General features: G+C 41.5%; 2 protein-coding genes across 11 annotated transcripts in view; both read right to left on the bottom strand.

Annotated features, from left to right (window-relative positions):
• Nucleotides 1-6,904: 6,904 nt before the first annotated feature.
• LOC126620707 (disease resistance-like protein DSC1) lies at nucleotides 6,905-12,046 on the bottom strand. 2 transcript variants are annotated; one of them, XM_050288969.1, is made up of 6 exons: nucleotides 11,291-12,046; nucleotides 10,951-11,035; nucleotides 9,294-10,301; nucleotides 8,888-9,172; nucleotides 7,823-8,788; nucleotides 6,905-7,721 (listed from the first exon to the last, which is right to left on the bottom strand). In XM_050288969.1, the coding sequence occupies exons 1-6, from the start codon at nucleotides 11,791-11,793 to the stop codon at nucleotides 7,155-7,157; spliced, it is 3,414 nt and encodes a 1,137-aa protein (XP_050144926.1). In that variant the 5' UTR covers nucleotides 11,794-12,046; the 3' UTR covers nucleotides 6,905-7,154. The 2 variants fall into 2 exon arrangements, with proteins under 2 accessions (XP_050144926.1, XP_050144927.1); XM_050288970.1 differs by having other exon boundaries at nucleotides 7,543-7,707.
• A 3,884-nt stretch (nucleotides 12,047-15,930) lies between these two features.
• LOC126620704 (disease resistance-like protein DSC1) overlaps nucleotides 15,931-22,205 on the bottom strand; it is a 53,832-nt gene continuing 47,557 nt past the window's right edge. For 7 of the 9 annotated variants that reach the window (XM_050288934.1, XM_050288940.1, XM_050288946.1 and 4 more), the window contains one exon: nucleotides 15,931-16,300. In XM_050288934.1, the coding sequence (XP_050144891.1) occupies nucleotides 16,021-16,300 (280 nt within the window). In that variant the 3' untranslated portion in view covers nucleotides 15,931-16,020. Of the gene's footprint in view, nucleotides 16,301-16,657; nucleotides 16,680-22,205 lie in introns of those variants that run through there. The other 2 variants (XM_050288936.1, XM_050288947.1) reach the window with 2 other exon arrangements.

The following is a 22,205-nucleotide window of genomic DNA, read 5'->3' as shown; positions in this document are numbered from 1 at the left end:
ATACTAATTTCCATATTATCCAGGACTGACGGGCCCATCTGGTCGAGACCCTCTTCATTCAGTTGGTCAGCGACTACGGACTCAGTTGTCGTCAGAGTCGGACAACGAGATTCTTCCGTCCCTTCAACAACGTCACTCGGCGGAGCTGCTTCGGCCATTTGTTGGTTCTGCGCGACCGCCTCAGGTAAGGTCGAGATTGACAACGAACTTGGGGTCAAGACCTGAACCTGCTCCTGGTAGTATAGCCGAGCATCCCTAGTGTCGAGATAAGCATCCAAACGGGCAATACGTGCTATCTCATCGGCCGTAAGGCCGAAGAGAGAAACCGCCGAAAATACTTCAAAGTGATACCGTAAATACTGAAGGTCCTCTAGCGAGAAAGGAAGGTCAGCGACATCGATATCGGTATACGGGTCAACTTCAAATCCAAATACACGAGCTTCTCGTATGTGCTGGAACCTTGCTTTCAATCCTGGATCTGAGGTCTTCTAGATGATCCGCTCGGCATCCGGACAAGTCAGGATCAGATCAATGGTGTCCTGGCATGCCTTCGGCAAACCATACAGATCGTTGGCCGAATGATTCTTATGAAATTCTCGCATATACTCTAAAGACTCCCCAAGGAACGGGGGATGCAAATTCCGCCTAATTTTGACCAAAGGCTCTTGTATGACTAGCGGGGATAATTTGCTTTCGGCCTCTTGCCTGAAATGTTCAAAACGTGCCTTCATTTCCCCTGGTCGAATGAGAAGTTTGATCCGTTTATCAGCTTCTTCAAACATGGTCTCGACGTCTTGATCGACCAGCCGTTTCCCCTGAGCCAACTCCGTCATAATTGCTGGAGGTGGTCGCTCCTCATCACTGGCAACGGTATCCTTCGGCCGCCACTTAGGGGCCGAAGTTTCTTGGGCTGCTTGTCGGCGAGCCATGCAATCTATCCGTTGATGCTGGCGTTTCTGAGATTTGGACAACGCGGTGTAGACGCCTTTCGAAGAATGATATGTATACCAACGTTGATCTTTAGGCTCGGGAGGCTTGAAGGTCTTTTGACTCCGTGATGATCCTGAACTGCTAGAATTACGCTTATAGTAATCATCGTCATAAAATGAAGCATCAAAATCGAGGCGCCGCCTGACCGGGGGTGTCTCTTCCCTCCGTACTTTAGAACTAAGCCTCTCAAAAACCCCGTGATGGTGGCCTTTATTGGCTACCTTTTGCCGAGTTGCGGCCACAGGCTCCGAAGAAGGCTTCTCCTCTAGTTCACTGTCGACCTTCGCTCTACATTTCCTGCACAACACCGCCGTCCCACTATCTTCATCGGTGCTATAATCCATCATAGGTTTGACAATAGCGGGCCCCGTCAAAGCCGTAGGTGGTTTATTTGAACGAAAGTCGGCCATGAACCGTGGCCGAACATTCTGATTCCGCGGGCGTTGTGTCTCAACCACTTCAGCCTTGCCTTTCCCTTTGTCCTTGGGTAGGTACGCGTCGACCATGTTTACTGTTGCCGTAGAGAATGGATCAGTATCCACACTCATCTTTTTTTCGGGGAATTTCAGTTTGCCATTATCAATCCAGTTTTGAACGTTGTCGCGAAATACGACACAATTGTTTGTCGTATGTTTGCTTGAATTGTGGTATTTGCAATACACCTTCCCTTTAAGCTCTTCGGCCTTAGGAATGTTGTGACCAGGCCGAAGCTTGATAATTCTTGCGGATAACAGTTGGTCGAAGATTGCGTCAGCCTTGGTAATATCAAAAGTGTAGACCTTTGATGGTTTCAACACTCCTTCAGCAGCCGAGCGACTTTTGACTTCTCTAGAATCAACCTGAGTTAATGCCTTACAAACGTATGGCTTATCTATCACTATCTCGGCCGCATCCACACTGACGCATTCATCCTCGGTTGACGCATAGCTGACACTAGGATTTTTGTACAACGTCCCCCGAGATGGCGTTTTCGAAACCTTCTCCTCACGGAGCAAGTAGTCGTACTGTTCAACATGCTGGGCTAATTCATACATGTCCCGAAAGTTTGCCCCCAGGAATTTCTTTTTGTATTCGACGTCGAGGCCGTTCAAAGCAAGCCTGACGAATTCGACTTCGGGTAAGGGCACTCGGCACCAATTCCGGGCCGATTTGAACCTAGTGAGATAGTCCATTGGTGATTCATCAGATGCCTGAGCCATCCTTGCTAAGGAAGAAACTGACATCTCCATCCCTGGTCGATAAAACTGCTCATGGAACTTCTCGACCAACTCTTCCCAGTTCTGGACGGAATTGGGGGGTAGATTGATGTACCAAGCAAACGCCGAGCCGGTCAATGAGAAGTTGAATAGCCGTAACTTATGAAAGTCGCTATTGACATCTCCGCATTGCTCGGTGAAACGAGCCACGTGCTCCAACGAAGATAAAGACGATTCACCGGCAAAAAGACTAAAATCTGGGATCTTGAAACCCTTCGGGTACCCAAACGATTCCACGTAAGCTGGGTACGGATGAATAAACTTAGGAAACTTCGGCCCTTTCTTCATGGCCGAGTCAATCATCCGCTGAACTTCGGTCATATCAACAGGTGTTGTTTCGACCCTCTGGTCGGCTCCGTCTGACCTACTATTCGACCCTCCTCCTTTCTCCAAGTTAATTGGTTTGAGCAGGGCAGGAATAGGCCCGGCCGGTACAATCGGTGCCGGGTTGTTTTCTGGTAAACAAGGCTGGCGAAGATCGAAAGGCCTGCTGCCACCAACTTGACTAACCAGCTTTTCGAGCAGCTTGGTTTGCCGATCATTGGCACTGAGTATCGCGTCATGCAGCTTGTCAATGCCTCGACTGAACGTCTGCTCGACTGACCGAGACTGCTCGTCCAGTCGCTTTCGGAGAAACGACCTTGTTGGTGGGTCTGATCCTTCACCACCATCCTCGTCACATTCCTCTATTATCCCTTCATTGAGAACGCATGTGTTTCTGTTAGGGATCTCTAAACCACGGAGTTGACCGCCGAGATTAAGTTCTCTTTCTCGGCGAGTCGCGCTCGTGGACTCAGGTGTACCAACGCTAAGGGGATTCTGCGCATGTGGCACACTCTGTCCTATGCTCTGACTCGGTAAATCGGCTGTCGACTTTCCCATAGCTGTTTTCTTTTTTACCGATCGTGTTTCAATTGGCATGAACTTCGTAGTTTAGCACACGGTCCCACTGGGCGTGCCAAAATGTTGACCCTCGAAACTACAAAGCCTACGTGGCGCGCATGCCGAGTATATTCTAAGCTAACTACGTCCTTCGGTGATTGCGGGGCGTGCCAACTCGTCGGCCGAGGCTCGGCCGAGGAGTAAATTTGATGATGCTGTGTTGAGTCGCGCTACTGACTTCTGCGTCTTGCGATTGCGGCCGAGAAAGGAACACGTCTCGGCCTCTTGGGTTCTCGAGCCTGAAGACAAGGCTGCTATTTCTTACAAAGTTCACGAACCGAATTCGGCTTGCAATGTGCCAAATAATAACTGTGACACCTCACCTCGCCGAGAAGGCTAATGAGATGACCTCGACCAACAAGGATCCGAAAACCCCTCTCGACCGAGACTTGGATAGGTAACCGACCGTTCTCGCCGCAGTGCTGTTGATTCCAACGGAAGATACTGCGAGACCGACCGACTCTACGGTGACAGAGCTATCTATGCCGACTTAAGATACCACCGGTTGCTTCCACAGTGCTGTTGATGCCAACGGAAGATGTGTCAGCGAAAAAGGAAAAGAAAAAGATCTCAAGTTGTGAGAGTTTGCGCAGGGCAATTTTGTATTGATTTTGTGGCTTTTCCATTGCTGAATGTCTTGTATTTATAGTAGCAGAACACCGAGCCCGAGATCCTATCCTATTCGAACTAGGTTTCCCTCTCCGGATTAACATTATCTCGATCAGTCCTATCTCTGTTAGGACTACGAATCTAGTCCTTAACTGGACCGGATTCGCCTTCTAATTTTACTGATCTCGTCGAGGGTCCCTATTGTATTAGGACTCGACTTGCACCCTGATTTAACCGACCTAGGCCTAGAAGCCCATGAGCTGAACGCCCCATGATCCTCTCGTCGTCCGTCATCCCGGGCCGAAAGTGATTCCTCCCTCGGCCCAAACTGTTATTTTGGGCCCAAACAAACACATGCCACACTTTTTCACCATATGACTCCAGTGAAGTCTGCTGAACGTATCCAGCTGGTAGAAGTCAGCGGAGTTTTTTATTTCTTTTTCTTTTCAAGTTCAAAGGGCTTCAGGTGGTCAACAGAGGGCACTCTGTTCGTACTTCGAATCCTTATTATAAAGTTCAAAGGCTTCATACATCAGGAAGACGTGATCTGAATTTAATCTGCACGAATAAACTTTTCCAACCAAACATGGAACTTGGAAAGGACAATTGAATTCAAGGCTTTTCACCATTGCTAGTTTTGAATTGTACATGCATCCAAACTGCACAACCCATTAAACCAGACAACTGTCGAATGCAACGACAACAGATAGAGCGAAACCCAAGAAACCTTTACGAAACCAATTTGCAGGAAGCTTGATAGTTATGGAAGATCCCTCATTCTGATTGTTGAACGAATTTGGAATTTCATATCCCTGACAACCAATGGAAAGTAAGATCATCACCAACCGAAGGGTCCAGAAGGCCAGAGGGCAAAAAAACGTCCGAAAACCGTCTTCAACCGAAAAACGTCCGAAAACCGTCTTCAACTGAAAGGGCCAAAAGACCAACTGGCTGTCCACTTTCAGCCAGCCAGCCCACTGGCTAGCCCAATTTCAATTTTTTTTTGGGTAAATTACATTTTCATACCTCAGGTTTGGAGTCTATTTCAACTTCATACAATATCATTGATCTGTTAAATGCTGACGTAGCTGCCACATATATGCCACGTGGCAAAAAAAAAAATTAATTTTTAAAATTTTTATTTAAAACCTAAATCTTCTAAATATAAATAATAATTAAAATTACAAAAAAAAAGGCTGAAATAAACCACCCCGTCAACCCCCCACCCCAAACCAAAACCCAGAAACCCACAACCCCGCAAAATCAGAAACCCAAAAAGAACCCCTACCCACCTGCGAGCCTCCTTGTGCACCCCCCTAACCCGTGGCCCTCCCTCCCTCTGCACCCACCTTCGCACCCACCCTCTTCCCTTCTCTACACACTCCACACTCCTTAAATCCGGCGATGGCGAGACGGGATATGGAGGGGTTATTTTTTATTTTTTTATTTTTTTTCTTGGTTTGCAGGGAAGAAGAAGAAGAAGATGGGGGAGATGGGTTTGGGGGTTGCGGGGAAAAGAGAGGAGGATGAGGGGGATAAGATTTGGGGGGGGGGGGGGGAAGGAATTGGGTTTTGGGATTTTTTATTTTTATTTTTTCCCTTCTTCCTCCCTCCTCTTCTTCTTGCTGCTGCTACAGGTTTTTGGATTCTGGGTTAGGGATAGGGATTTGGGTGGCTGGGGGGGGGGGAGAACTGGGTTTTGGGATTTTTTTTTTACCTTCTTCCTCCCTCTTCTTCTTCTTGCTGCTGCATCAGGTTTTTGGATTTTGGGTTAGGAGGGATTTGGGTCGCTGGGGGGGTAGGGATAGTGGGTTTAATTTTTTATTTTTAAGAAAATTCAGGTTTAAATTTTTTTTATTTGCCACATGACAGACATTTGGCAACCACGTGACAGCCACGTCAGTATTTAACGGATCAATGGATGAAAAATGTAACGGATGTATTATTTTGAAATAAAATAATACTTAAGGTATGAAAGTGAAATGTTTTGAAGATGTTGTATGAGATTGTAATAGACCTCAAAACTTGAGGGGCTACTGTGTAATTTACTTTTTTTTTTGTTCTTTTCCATTGCCCAGCCCACTTTAGGGTTTAGGGCTTAGCTTTTTTTTTTTGACCTTTTTTTTTAATTTCTAATTTTTTTCATACACCATTTCTCACATTTTTTCACTATTTCATATTATCTTACATCATTTTATTTCAATTCTTCACATTCCATATTATAGTCCTTTGGTATTGAGAAAAAAACACAACTCTAACACAAGTATTGGAGAGACAACACAAGTAAATAAATTACTTGTATGACACACACAAAATATTACAACACTCACAAGGACGCAACTTTAGAAGCAATGACAATCACTCACTTTTTAGAGATACACTCTATATCACTCACACTGCTACAAAATTATTCTTATTTCTTACTCTCACTTGGTTGCCTTCTTGATTGGTTGGTTGGTTACATCTAACAATACAACCATCTCATATATATAGATGGTACATACCGACACCATTGAGTCGGTGCTTATGATCACATCCTAACCACTAATTCAAACATGTTCTAGTATATTCTAATCACAACCGACCTACTTAATTACTTCCCAACCACGTGTGGTTTGTTTCTAGATTTTCCACCAACATACCATTTTTCTAGATTATTCCAGCCTAAGTTAACCGACTTGGCTATTTCAAATTGATGCTACTTTGCTAGAGTTTTCTAGCATAACACTTTACCGACAATAGCTTGCTAGAATTGTCTAGCATATTCAAGCATGCATCGGCCACCTTAATATTCCTTGCTAGAATCTTTTAGAATTCAAACACCAATTGGTTGGTGTTGATCTTCAACATTTGGCTCTCGATTGGAGACTGTTTTTTTGTAACAAGCTAAAACAAGCCCTATAACCATTTGGCCCTCGGTTGGAGATGGTAGGGAATATGATCCTACACTGTTAATTAAAATACTAATTTCTTGAAGTGCCAGAGGGCTAAAACTAACCCTTTGGCCAGCCTTCAGTTGGAGATGGCCTAATATGATTAAATTCCTATTACCGGTGAGGTTCTCCAAAAAAGAAAAAAGTTATGATATAATGCGAGTATGAAACTAGTTGTTATAGTCAACTATTGTGATTCAAATTGGTTTAGAAAAGTCTTATAGACAGAGGTTGAGTTTGTTGAGAGCATACATGAATTCTACATCGGAGAAAGGAGGACCTTACATGTACATCTAGAATAGCTTTCGACCATTTCCAGCACATTATCACAGAAACTTTGTATAACCACTGTGCTTATACATTTCATATTACCATTGTACTTATACATTATACATCATCGGAAAGAGACCCCATTGTGGATCGATCAGCTGCGTTGTGTCTGTCGACTTGTCACCATTTTTGACATCAAGTCAACTGCGGCATACGAAGTTTTTAAACCTTTTATTTTCCAATCATCTCCCAAATACAACGGCAAGATCCCACACTTTGTCACAATGATGTTGGAACAATCAACGGCTCTCCCATCAGGACGCTGGTCTATTACTGGGTAAAATTCAAAAATGGCATCCGTGACGCCATTCAAGTTTCCTTTATCTACCCGGTCAAAGGTACTAAACCAGATGAATACGTGAGACGTGTTGAAGCTGCAGTCACTGATTTCTCCATGGTCGGCGACCACGCAACTCCGATGACAGAAACGATGGTCACCATTGACTTTGAAATTAATCTTACATCCAAGCTTCAAACTCCCTTTTACATTATAGTTGTCGAATGCAACAACAGCAGAATAAGCGAAACCTAGGAAGTCTCCACCAAAATGTTTTGGAGAAAGCTTGATCCTTATGGAAGATTGATCACAACTGTCACGGAACCAACTTGGAATTTCACCACCGATACATACAACGCAAACTAAGGATCTGAAAACATATTCCTGTTCAGAGAAAACATATTAATGTGTTAGAGAGCAGAGAATCACAGTTATTAAATTTGTGAGAGAGAGAGAGAGACAGACAGACAGAGAGAGAAACGTACATTACTTTCTTCTTCAAGTTCTAGATGAGATGCTACTTGAATTTCTTCTTGTTCAAGGTACTTTGATAATGCAGTTGCCATTCGCATAATTCTAATGAGCGCATCTGCCATTATATAGCCCCGGACATGCCGTACCATTACTCCACAATTTGAAAATGTAAATTGCTCCTGAGTCCCTCGAAAATGTTTATATTCATCCCAATCTAGAGCAAGCGCAGTCTTTAAACTCACTCTGTTGAGTGACGTGCAGCCGTGTGCCTGAAGCCAACGTACGCCTGGAAGCTTTGGTAAAGATTCAAGGCTCCTGCAATTGGTTAACCACAGCCAACGCAGCCGAGAAGCTTCTTTGATGCTTGCAGGTAGGCTCTTGATCACGGTTCCGCTCAGATCAAGTCTCTCAAGTGATTTCAAATTACCAATGCTTTCTGGGAGACTCACAAGCATTTTGCAGTTGTTCAGTTTAATCTCACCAAGACCAGGGAGACACTCCAGTGGTGATGCGGGCAATACTTCAATTGCTGTCCCACTCAAATCTAACTCTGTTATATTCCTGGGAATCTTAGAAAACTCGACAAGAGATGAGCAGCCCTTTAGACTAAAAGAACCGGATACTTTCAAATTACAAGTGTTGCTTGGAAGATTCTTAAGGTTTTCACAAAAGTGAACTTCCAGGGAACAAAGTTTTTCAAGAGACCAAACTGATGAAGGCAATTCCTCTATTGCGGTGCTATCTAAATATAAGTATTCAATACTGTGTGGCATCTCTGAAAGGTATTTGAGTTTTGTGCAGTCTGTCAAGTTTAGATAACTAAGCCTCTCGAGATACTGAAAATACGAAGGAATTTCAACCAAACTTTTACACCCATAAAGATCTATATGCTCAATGTTTGGACTTTGAGAGAGATCTGGAACTTTAATGAGACGATCACACAAACCAAGATCCATCACTTTTAAGTTCCTAAGATTCTGTAACAAATCAACGATAAATAGAAAGAATAACAAACAACAAAACAAGCAAACTAAGAGATATATGTAATAACTAGTAAAATAATTGCATATACATACCTGGCCTTCGTTCCAAAGTTGCTCAATGTGGCTGTTGTGCATTTGAATCTCGACAAGATTCTCCGAAGAAATTTTTGATGGAAAAGATTTGAATGGGTATCCTTCCAAGTCAAGATAAGTAAGAGAATGGGGAAGAGAAACTTTTACTTCGCAGTACATGTTACAGCTAGAGCTATAAACATATAGCAATTTTAGATCGTACATCTTTTTGAAGTCCGCATGATTCAAGTGCATCCCTTTAATCCCAGACCTGCTAAAGAGAATGGCTTGAATCATTGCCTTTTCCTAGCAGTCAAGAGCAAAGTGTAGATGTGAGAAGTTGAACATGTAAAAATGTGATTATATATTTACCACTATTACCTTACTATTTTAGTTTTTAAATATAGTGGATGGATTTGGCTCTTACCGTATTGGTTTTCAATTCATGATTGACATCCTCAACAATGACCAACCGATTGCATTTTCTGGGCTCTTCGATAGATTGTTTGCGAACAATTTCCCTACCCATTTCTTGTAACAAATTATGCATCTCCAGGCTGTTATTTGTTGAAACTGATACGAGAGACTTATCAGTCAGAACTCTGATTCCCGCTGCACGAAAACCATACATATGTAACATTTCATTTACAATGTATACATCTTTCCCTTGATAGAAACATGCTATATCAAGAAATATCTCCTTCTCATTTTCATTCAATCCATCATAACTCTGTCTCAACACTTTCCAGATCTTTTCGTTTCCAAATTCTTTCAACTCCTCTACCCAATCTGCTTTGCTCTCACAGTGAAGGAATGAGGAACCCAAAATTTGAAGAGCTAATGGAATTCCTCCAGCATATTCTACCACAACTTTTGACAACTCTGTATAATCTTCTCTAGGAGTGTTATTTTTGAAAGCACTCAAATGAAAGAGTTGAAGAGCTTCATCAAAATTTAATCTCTCAACCTCATATATTTTGTTATGGTCGACATATGTTTGGAGTAGGCTCCTATCTATAGTTGTTATAATGATTCTACTTCCAGGGCCAAATAAAACAGGATCTCCGGCTAGAAAACTTAATTGGTTTGCATCATTTACATCATCCAGAACAATGAGGACCTTCATACACCCCATCCTCTTTCTCACAAGATCTGATCCTATTGTTGGAGTGCCGATATTTAGATCTTTTTCCCTTAATATCTCACCAAGAAGTGTATTTCGCAAGTGAACTAGTCCATCTTTTTGTTCTGATTTCTCTCTAACATTTCCAAGAAAACAAGAAGCTTCGAATTTAGAAGAGAGTCGGTGAAACACAACATCAGCAAGAGTTGTCTTGCCAATGCCACCCATGCCCCAGATACCTATACTGTAAACATCAAGTGAATCAAGGCATAATGACGACTCAATTTGTTCAAAGCGTCTTTCCATTCCAACTGTTGTGCTTGGCTCATATTTTGAGCTGTTAACAACTAAGTGACTTTGTGTGTTATGCTTTCGGAATAGTGGCCAAATATGTCCCTATCTCATTTTGGCTAATAGTGGAAGACAATGATGATGTTTCATGGGATTCTTTTGTTTTGGCATTTTTTTATTGATTTCCCATTTGCATGCCACGAAAGTGGTTTTGGGTTTTGAGTAAAAGGTAAAGGAAGCATGATGGATCATCATTGTGTCTATGCAAAAAAGGAGAGGTTGATTCACTTTTCTGTCCATTTAATTGCAAAGAGCCGAAGTGGAGAAAGGGTGAGAGAGAGCATCCGAAGGAGAACACAAAGAAGAGAAAATATAGAGTAAGAGTGAGAAACTCTTGGGGAGAGTGAGTCTCTTAGTAAAATTCTGTGAGGGTACAAGGGATTGGGGTTTGGGTTATGTCGATTTAACTCAAGTGTAACTTGTACTGTTATTCTCATAGTGAAGAGCAATATCTCTCCGGGGACGTAGGCAGGATTTTTGCCGAACCTCGTAAATTTCTCAGTGTCTTTATTTCTTGTATTTTATTTTGTTTAACTGAGTGTGATTTTGGTGAGGTTGTAATCTGAATCTCGTTTCCGCACTGACAAACGGGCCAAGGCACAACACCAACCAGGCCCTTCAAAACAGTTGATGATTTTTCATTCAATTTGGTCCAAATATCGTCTACAACTTTCTTAACTAATTCAGCCTCCGTCCTGACAAATATATATGATTACGAGGACAAAAATCAGTTAGTAATAAGTATGCCTTGATTAATCCTGTACTAATAAGTATGCCTTAATTAATCCTGTTACTCCTATATGTATTTTATAGTACATTTCTTCACAAATTACTTAGTTAGTTTGCTACCTAATTATATTACTTACCAATTACAAATAAGCTTGTATAATAAATATATAAATAAATAAAATAGCCGTGAGTAAAAACAAATGAATGACAGAACTAATTACCCTGTTTTGCTTGAATTATCAAACCCAGAGAGATTGGCAGCATCCGCCAAAGCAGCCCTCCACTTGTGCACCTTGCCCATACTGCCCTTTAAGCATTTTTCGTGTTCAGCAATTGCATTTGCATAAATCCCGTTTTCTTTCCTTAAATCTGAAGGACTGATGTCGTAAAAAATGGGTACAACAAATTGGCCTTTTTTTTTCTTGCATTCCATTATATGCACCAGTTCAATCAAACACCATGAGGAAGACGCAAATTTCTGTGAGAAAATGATCACCGAAAGCTTTGATTTCTCGATAGCATCAAGAAGGGATGGTGCAATTTCATCTCCTCTGTGAATTCTGCAATCTATGTAGGTTTCGATATTCTTGCTAAGTAAGGCATGATGAAGATGGCTGGTAAAAGTACGGCGGGTGTCCTCGCCTCTGAAACTAATAAATACATCATGCTTTCCTCTATGAGTTGGGGGTATAGAAAAAGGCGGAGGTGAAGAAGACGAAGCCATATCCTTTTTGGAACCTGCAAACCCCACAAGTCAATCTTTCAATGAGAACGAGAAATGATGAACCAAAAATTCTTCATCAAATTACAGTCTTCACTAAATAACAAGAAATTATGAAATGATGAACTCAAAGACTTATATATGTATGTATTCTGGTTAATCTTATTTTACTACTATAAAGTTTCTTGGTTTTCAATATTTGATGTATGAAATCTTATTTAATTGATGACGTGATATCCATGTGTTAACATGAACCCACGTGTTAACATTAGTGGTATGACCAAAGTCGTTGTGATGAGCGCACATCTTGTTCCTGTCTCGCTTCTCTAGTGGCGTTCGAATTGGGGCCGGCGCACGAAAGATTCCTTTTCCCTTGTTCTCGTGAAAAATTTTGCCCAAGCTCACTGTCAGCTTAGTGTTTGGGCGATCAAGTCTGGATCTTTCACTAAACCCATCCTTCGGATCCCGTGAAAATCTTCTTTCTTTCCTCGGTTGAGCTGTGGGTTTCAAGGTAAGTGCGGTAATGTCTGCTGGAGATGCAGCAATAGTCGCGGTGGCCTGCTTTGATTGGATAAGTTCTTCTTCCTCTAATCTGATGATTCCATCAGCTCGGGCCATCACCTCCCTCATGTCCAGTGGTGGTGTCTCGATTAACGACCTACGCATCTTTGTTCTAGGTAACACCCCTTCTCGGAATGCCAAAGCGGCTGTGTGAGAGTCACACTCTTCTAGGGTAGACATCTCTTTCGTGAACCTAGTCATGTAGCTCTTGAGGCTCTCGCCAACATTTTGTTTGGTGCTGAACAAGATCGTAACATCTTTTCTTGGCCTCCGATTACAAACATATTGAGATATGAATGCTTCACAGAGATCTGTGAAACTTCCGATAGACCTCGATTTCAATTGTCTGAACCATGTTAAAGATGATCCCGAAAGACTTAAGGGGAACAACTTGCACAGGAGGGCCTCATCGTCTCCTTCAAGTGCCATCTGCTGTTGAAAGTGGTAAATGTGTTCGACAGGATCAATCGTGCCTTCAAATAACCTAAACTTTGGTTGGGTGAACTTGGCAGGTTTTTTAGCTTTCAGGATGTCCTCTGTGAACGGCGATTTGTGAATTCCTCTGGCCGCTTCTAAGGCAAGCTCCGCTGGGGTTTGTGGCTTGTATCCCTTCACAATCTTCTCAATTTGTTCTCGCAAATCAACATCTTTTACCTTTTTCGATCCTTTTCCGATGTAGCCCCTTTCGCCTTGATTCTTTGTCACTTCAACACAGTTACTGGATGGCGCGCTACTAGAGCTACCTTCCTTATCATCCTCTTCTGCACGTTGTCTCTTGGTGCCTGCTACATCTTCTACGACATTTCTCGCTTCAGCCTTCTTCAATGCCTCATCTGCTATCTTTTTTGTTTCACGTAATTCCCTCGTTAACCTTCTAAATTGTTCCATGGCAAGACTGGGTTCACTATTTTGTGATTGAGACCTAGCATGTACCGATCGAGTCCCTACGCCTTCAGAGGGATTCAGAACTTCTTGTGCGGATCCAGTCATGTTTGTAGTTTGATTTTGTGTTTCCCACAGACGGCGCCAACTGTTGGAGTGAGATTTCCTCAAGAAGAAATACCTCCACAGATTTGTTAACCGCAATCCTCACGTTCGCCGAATCCTTCTTCGAGATGTCCCAAAATTATCTTCCTCCGCAGTTTGGTGAGCGGGTACCTGCAAAAGATACTTCGACGCTCAAGTCAGTCGATTGATTTCTACTCTTTGGATTTTCTCGGGTTCTCCTCTCTCCCTCCCTTGCTCTTTGGCTCCACTCCATCTTTATAGGATTGCATGCCTGGAGAGCAAGTACCATGATCTCTCTCTCCTTCCCACTTCCTTAGTGGTCCTCGTAGTATGACTGCATGCTTCGGGAACAAGCACCACATCATACCTTCCTTTCCCACTTCCTCGGTGATCCTCCGTAATGGAGGCGGTTACTTGGACACGTGCACCTGCTTGTTCCTCGTGGGCTTTCCTTACGGTTTATCTTGCATAACACCATCCTTAGGTGACTTGGATTGGCCCATGAGTCGAAACCCGGATTTTATCCTCCCACAGTCCCCAAGTGGGGTGGTTGTGTAGGATTTGCAGGATAGTTTGAATTAATTAATAAAAGAGCCTCGTTGGTTCAAATTTGTTCACATCATAATTTTCTTATTATGGCTTTTGTCATTAAGTTGATGGTGTTTCATCACCTTACGGCGAGGTTACATTGTCAACTTGGTGTCGGCTATCACATTACGACCCTTTAGCTAGTTGGTTATTGGGTCAGGATGGGTCAGTTTGGTATCATAGCATGGTTAGTAGGTATACATTTGCATCGGATGGTGCAAGTTATTGTGCTAATATCTTAATGTCTACTTGGCAGAGTTATGCCGACCATGCGTGAACGTACTCCTATACTAGGGTTACAACAGTTAACCGAGGCACTTGCCCAACTAATCTCAATGGGAGGCAGAATGATAGGTTGACTTTAGAGAAGTTCTCTTTACACCCAATATGTCTTTGGACACCTAGCTCAGAAAAAATTAAGAAAATTGCATTTGCATAAATCCCGTTTTCTTTCCTTAAATCTGATGGACTGATGTCGTCAAACATGGGTACAACCAATTGGCCATTTTTTTCCTTGCATTCCATTATATGCACCAGTTCAATCAAACACCATGAGGAATGCGCATAGTTCTGTAAGAAAATGATCACCGAAAGCTCTGATTTCTCGATAGCATCAAGAAGGGCTGGTGCAATTCATCTCCTCTGTGAATTCTGCAATCTATGTAGGTTTCGATTTTCTTGCTAGGGCATGATGAAGATAGCTGGTAAAAGTACGGAGGGTGTCCTCGCCTCTAAAACTATTAAGTACATCAAACTTTTTCGAAGAGCTGGGGGTATAGAAAAACGTGGAGGAGATGAAGACGAAGCCATATCCTTTTCAGAACCTACAAACCCCACAAGTCAATCTTTCAATGAGAACAAGAATGATGGACCAAAAAAATCTTCATTAAATAACAATCTTTGGACAGTGAAGATATACACACACAGATATATATACACATTACCGCTGTGCTCTTTTGATAGAGAATTAGCCTAGGGTAAGTCTGTGGTATGACTTTCTTTTTTTTTTTTTTGGTCAGTCTGTGGGATGACTTTCAGACCAAGAAATAAGATGCAGAGATGGGAACTGCGTAATTTTATTTTATTTTTTATTTTCTACTTTTTGAAAAAAAAGAGATAGTGTATGACTGATTGGAAGACGTTTTAATCACCTCAGGATCGAATTATGCATGAAAGAAGTTGCAGAGACTAGCTACATAGCGTTCCTGTTTATCTACTTGGTGTGTTAGGCTAGTTTCCGGCTGTGCGGAGCAGAGACTTTTACATCTATGTACAATTTGGTTTCATAGTTCCAGAAAGCTTATTTGCTTATCTAAAAAAGTAAAATGATTATGTGAATTAACTAGATGTCGAAATAAATTTATCCTTCTTATTTGCTTATGTATACATCACAGAATCATTCTCCGTGTTTGTATTATCCTTCTTAGTAATTTGATTTTACATTTGCGTACAATTAGCTTTCAAAAGAACATGTAACTATACAAGTGGATATTCATTTCTTCATTCAACACTATTTGAGTCTCTGTCTGGTAACAGTTATCCAACCCCCCAAGCCAATTCTAGACATCAAACGATGGCGCATGAGATTAGGACCATGTCTGGTAAGATCATAAAGTTAGAGATGTGATAGGCGCATTCATGGGAAGAGCCAAAATGCAATCTCATAGGCCCCTTTGTCTGTGTGACTATCAAGTTAATTGGACTCAGGAAAGCCATATGAGGTAAAGCCAGGCTCCTTAAATTAAGGCCAAGGATGTTTTGCAGACTAAATTTACAAAGACAGTGGTTATAGGATTGAGGACGAGCAACATAAAGTGCCAACTGGTGTGAGAATTTCAGATCCAAGCTAGTCTTCTTCTTAAAGAACTAGAATAGATCTGTTCGGACTGAATAGACAAAGACGAAGGACGGATTTCCCTCCTTAGGACTCTCAAAGCAATAGCTGGTAAGAGATGTGATAGCAGTTGACTGGAGGGCAGAGACTAGATGAAAACTTAGTTTAGCAATTGTAGTAGTTGACTTGTATATCTCAATTGCACAAATAAAGAAACAGCATGTAAATTACAAAATAATTCAGAGACTTAGATCATGTCTGGCTGCCCTCCTGTTAAACATGACATCGACTAAATAAGGAAATGATTCGTGTGCCTCTATGTTTAGCTCCCTCACCTGTTTCATCCTCGATGCCAATATCGAATCAACTGGGGCATACATTGGGAAGACCCCACACCTTGTCACCTTTATCTTGGAACAATCAACGGCTCTGCCATCAGGAAGATCATCTGTCATTGGGTAGAAGTCAACTATGGCCTCGGTGACGCCATTGTAGCTTCCTTGCTTTACATGGTCAAAGGTACTAAACCAGATGAACACGTGAGGCGTTTCAAACTTGCACTCATTGATTTCCCCATATTCGGCAACCATGCAACTCCGATGATGGACACGATGATCACAAGAGTCTTTGAAATTGATTTTACATCCAACCCTCAAACTCCCTCCAACATTATAATTCTTGAATGCAACAACAACAGAATAAGCGAAACCCAAAAAATTAGCGTTAAAGAAGTTTGAACCAAGTTCGATCCGTAGTACAGATTTATCAACTTCATTTGGGAACCATCTTGGAATTGCACTTCCCGGACATACAATGCAAACTGGAGATTTAAAAACATATTCCTGTTCATCAATAAATGTGTTAGAGAGCAGAAAACCCGAGTTGTTCAATTTAACAACTGAGAGAGAGAGAGAGACATACATTACTTTCTTCTTCAAATTCAAGATGAAATGCCACTTTAATTTCTTCTTGTGTAAAATACTTCGATAACACAGTTGCCATTCGCATAATTCTAATCTGTGAATCAGTAACTATATCACGCCATGCATCCCATCCCATTCCTTTGCAATTTGAATATGTAAGTTGCTCTTGAAGCCCTTGAGAATGTTTATATTCATCCCAACCTAGTGTAAGGGCAGTTTTTGTGTAAAAACTGAATGTCATATATTGTAATGTATTGGTACAAGAGATTATATACAACACGGGGATCAATTTAGATCCTACAAATCAGCCTATACAAGATATTATTTCACCTACACTCCTGCGATCAAGGAAGGGGATTAAATATACAAAGTCAGAGGATCATTCCAAATCATTCCTTTTTCTCAACACTCCCCATCAAGTTGGAATGTATATTGATGGTTCCCAACTTGCCAAGTAAGGTTGTAAACTGTGAAAGACCTAGCGGCTTCGTAAACATGTCTGCTGGTTTTTGGGATGTTGATATGTGAGTTGTCTTGATCATTCGGCTTTGGACCTTTTCCTGTACAAGATGACAATCAATTTCTATGTGCTTAGTTCTTTCATGAAACACGAGATTGGAAGCAATGTGGAGAGCAGCCTAGCTGTCACAATATAATTTGACAGGAAATGAATGTGAAATGCCTAGGTCATTTAAGATGGACTTCAACCAAACAATCTCACAACACGTCACTGCCATGGAGCAATACTCCACTTCCGCACTTGATCGCAATATAGTGACTTGTTTCTTGGTTTTCCAAGAGACCAATGATTTCCCAAGGAACACACAATACCCAGTAACTGAACGCGTAGTGTCACAACATTGAGCCCAATTTGCATCGTAGAAGGCATTCAATTGGATTAGACTTTTTGCGAAGAAGAACAAACCTTGTCCATGAGTATTTTTGATAGTGTAGTACTCGATATGCTGCCTTCAAGTGTGGCATTTGTGGCTTGTCCATGAAGCGACTTAGTATGTGAACCGGATATACTAAATCGGGTCGTGTGATAGTCAAGTAAATGAGCCGACCAACAAGCCTCTGATAAGATGAAGGATCTAAAATATACTCTCCGTCATCTTTCCTGAGAGAGAAATTTTCTTCCATGGGACTTGGCGTTGGTTTAGCGCCAAGGAATCCTGTATCTTCAAGAATCTCCAACGCATATTTTCTCTAGGAAATGGTAATCCCCTTGTTTGACCTTGCCACCTCAATGCCCAAGAAATATTTCAGTTGTCCGAGGTCCTTTAATTTGAACATTTCCTTGAGGAATGTTTTCGTGGCTTCAATGTCCTCTAAATTGTTGCCTGCCAAGATGATGTCATTGACATAAACAAGAATGGCAGTGAATGTTTTACCTTGGGATGTTTTACCTTGGGTGCGGAAGAAGAGTGAGTAGTCGGCCTTGGACTATCAAAAATTTGCACGTTTGAAGGATGTCGAAAGTTTTATGAACCACTGTTGGGACGATTGCTTAAGGCCATATAGGGATTTTTGCAACTTGCAAACACGTGTCTCCCCCTTTCGTCCAAACCCAGGTGGGAGAGTCATATACACATCTTCATCAAGGTCCCCATTCAAAAAGGCATTGTTTACATCAAGTTGATGGAGGTTCTGTCACGCCCCGATCCCAACATACGTCCAGAATCTACACGTGACTTCACCAATACCCGTACATCTAACATACCCCGCCTTCGGGATATGTACAAAGCATAAATCAAGATTCAAATTTCATAGCATTTTTCGTACAATTTATGGCTGCATCTAACCTCTTCGTTAGACTGCCTACATACCCTCAATAGAGATCAAGTCATTTGTAGTTCAATGTTCGTCAAACTTTAATCTTTTCATAAAATACTTATAGTGAAAAAAACATAGGGTACCACACTACGCTTCAACCATAAGCCATACACAACTATCATCTTGTCATGCACGCAGGTATGCTATGCCCACACATATATTTTCCACTTCATCCTTCATATAAATCACTACATTTCACATGATTCTCCATTTCATAATATGCAACGTCTCAAAGAACAATCAACGGATCACCATGCTATTCTCTAGCCAAAATAGTCAACGAGTCTAATTATAATGACAAAAATCACAACCAACATTATTCCATAATCACATCAATCAACAACACATCATATACCAAAACGCAGGGCTAGAGCGATACAGTTTGGCCGAAGCCTACATCTCAGAAGTTGATATCAATCCAAGGAACTAACAAGTCAATGATACAATTCTGGACCATCACTCAACGGAATCCAAACAGAACTTACTCAACGGAATCCAAACCAGGATACGATTCCAGACCATCACTCAACGAAATCGCAGAGTAGAAGGGATTTCGGACCATCACTCAACGGAATCCAAACAGAACTTAGTTCCGAACCATTCAACAGAACCGAACGGAAGTCCAAGAAGCATAACTATGGCTCGAAGGAACAAGATAGGATTCAAGTTACTCAATTCACGAAGACTCAACAAAACGAACTAATATCGAGCAACAAATCCCCATCACAATGGGTTATCGGTCCATTACTAGATCTCACATCTCCCAAGCAATTCAATAGGCATTTCAATCACATGACACAACCATTTCCAATACACAAGTCAAATCACATTTCACTACATCATACCAATCACTATGCTTCCAACATTATATCTCTATCCATAGCTTGTAACATATCAGGGAATCACGAAGCACAATATTAATATTTAATTATGTTAATCAATCAGTGAGATAGCACATCATTTCACGAGTTTAATTAAAGAACTCTACATAATTCCCTGCTTGAGTTATGAATAATAACATGATAATTCTAATTTGTATGCACAAGATCTATTGTGCGTAATTCTCATTCACTCGAATCTAGGATTCTAAGATAACCTTATGGAAATGAGCAAAAGCAAGGATTCCGGACCACTCAACGGAATCCAACACTGGGTTCCGGACCACTCAACGGAACCAAATTACAAGTATGAGATAATCAATAAAAAGAAAGACCATTGATCATAGTTTATAACCTCAAATATAAGTTCGTAAATATGAAAACATAATCAAGTCTCTAACAACTCCGAATGAGTCACCCATACATCCAACGACTTATCCCATTCAAACCATCAAGATTCTCAAAAACCATCATTCATATGTACATTAAAACTAGGGCCAGAGGGACGTAGTTCAACTGAAGCCCACATAAGTAACCAAACAGGAAGTGCCCCCCCCCAAAGCAGAGCCACCCTTAAGAAAGTAACCAAGTAGGCAGTGTCCCCCCCCCCAATGCGGATTAACCAAGCAGAGTCACCCCTACAACTATTAGGAAGTGATCACCCAATGCGGATTAACCAAGCATGATCACCCAATGCGGATTAACCAAGCATGATCACTCCTAAGCATACATGGCCATAAGGATTACCCAACACGGGTTAACCAAGCGCGATCCATTTATAGTATGGTCCCCCCATACGGATTAACCAAGCAGGACCACTAATGACCCCCAATGCGGATTAACCAAGCAGGGTCAAAATAATCAGGTAGGTAGTGATCACCCAATGCGGATATACCAAGCATGATCACTCCTAGAATGCGTATGGTCCCCCAATGCGGATATACCAAGCAGGACCATCAATGTACAACTACTACATGGTGTAGTAAACTCAACACCTCAACTTATCCGCATCTCAACCCCTATGAGTTACAACGTAGTCACCTACACCATCAACTTCTCGAGGTCACCACTAATATGTCACCCAAGCATATAAGTGCTACAACATACCTCTAATAGGATTCTAGGATCACATTGTCATGAAAATAATCATACACCTCATACATATCTAACCACATTTCATAAACGTTTCCAAGCTATAGTCGATTCACAATTACTAAACATAGATCGATGCTAAAAATAAAAATAACAATTCAATAGAAAGCACATTTAATAAACAAGTATAACTCAATATGGTGCCACCAATACATATATCGAGACACACGTCAACTGGGAACGACACATCATCGTGATGAGCCAACTAACTTCCATCAAGCCTCAACGACATACTAGAGGTAAGCAACACTCAAGAGTAGAGCACGTTAACTAAAGCGTCAACCGTCGATAAGGTAGGTCCATTAAGGTCAACAAATTAAGGTTATTCAATCCGGAAGATCCGCACATCGGATTTCTGATCGGTAAGCTCTCAAAGGTCAAACAACTGATAATTAAGGTGTTCACAAAATTGTACGACGAACCAAAGATCGGATTGTCATCAATCACACAAACAAGTGGCGGTCCAATTTGATCACCACACCAAACAATTGAATTTCGGGAAACCAAGCTAGACATAGGTTCACAGGGTCACTAGAAGGTATTTGGTACTTAAACAACACTCGTGGACTGTCCCACGCACCGCCACACGTGGTGGTAGCCAAGGTGGAGGGTTTAGAAAACCCAAATTTTCAATATTAATTAAATGAGTTCAAATTATGTGGTAGCTAGAACTCAACAAGGGAAACACTTTTCACAACTAACCCAACGACAAATTCAAGCCGTATGCCATCCAATTTCACCGGGGAAACCGGATTTCTAGGGTTCTAAACACCCAACACTAAAACGACTACAAAAACACAAACCAAGCATACCAACTTGAAGATTATGAAGAGTAGGTAAAGTTTCATACCTCACTTGAGGGAAATGGTTGCCGGAATTGCCGGAAAATGACAAAACCGCCGGAAAACCTACGGAACTTTGCTGCCTCGAACTGGAAAATTGGATAAGAAAATGGAAAATCTAACACTACAGAGTTGTAGGGCTCGCCAAGAGCTTTCCATGGACACCAAGATCACCCAAAACGGAGCTCGGATGAAGGAGATACAAGCGGGTCAAGTTTGTGGGTCAAAAGGGTTGAAAATGCCCAAAAAGGGGTCAAAACCAGACCCTCCTTCCTTCCCTTTTCTTTTCTGTCCGTTCCCTTTTATTTTCCATTTCTCCCTGGTCCCTCTCCCACTATGTGGGAGTTTTAAAATAAATTAAAATATATAGTTTAGTAACACAACTTCAAATATCCGTAATTATACCGTTCAAACTCGGACTCGCAAGCGGCTTTCGCCTATATGTTCGTGATCTCGAAATCTATTCAACGATATAAATTGTGACCTCGAAAGGTCTACGGATTTTAAATAATTAATCTCCAAACTTCAAACTTCGTAACTAATTTAATTAAAATCTTAATTCAAACAAATTAAAATAAATTCTCAAAAAATAATATAAAATCTCAATAATACAAATACGTAGATTATAACAGTGAAATCCAGGAACGGGATTTCACAGGTTCCAATTCTGGGTAGCGGCTACAACAAGCAACCGAACAGTGGTGAGTTTAGCAACTAGAGCAAAGGTTTCTTCGTAATCAAGACCTTCAATTTGGTTATAGCCTTTTGCCACCAAACTAGCTTTGTAGCGTTC

This window comes from Malus sylvestris, chromosome 5 (assembly GCF_916048215.2).
Source record: "Malus sylvestris chromosome 5, drMalSylv7.2, whole genome shotgun sequence".
NCBI lineage: Eukaryota > Viridiplantae > Streptophyta > Magnoliopsida > Rosales > Rosaceae > Malus > Malus sylvestris.
This window is presented reverse-complemented; position numbering and strand designations above follow the sequence as displayed.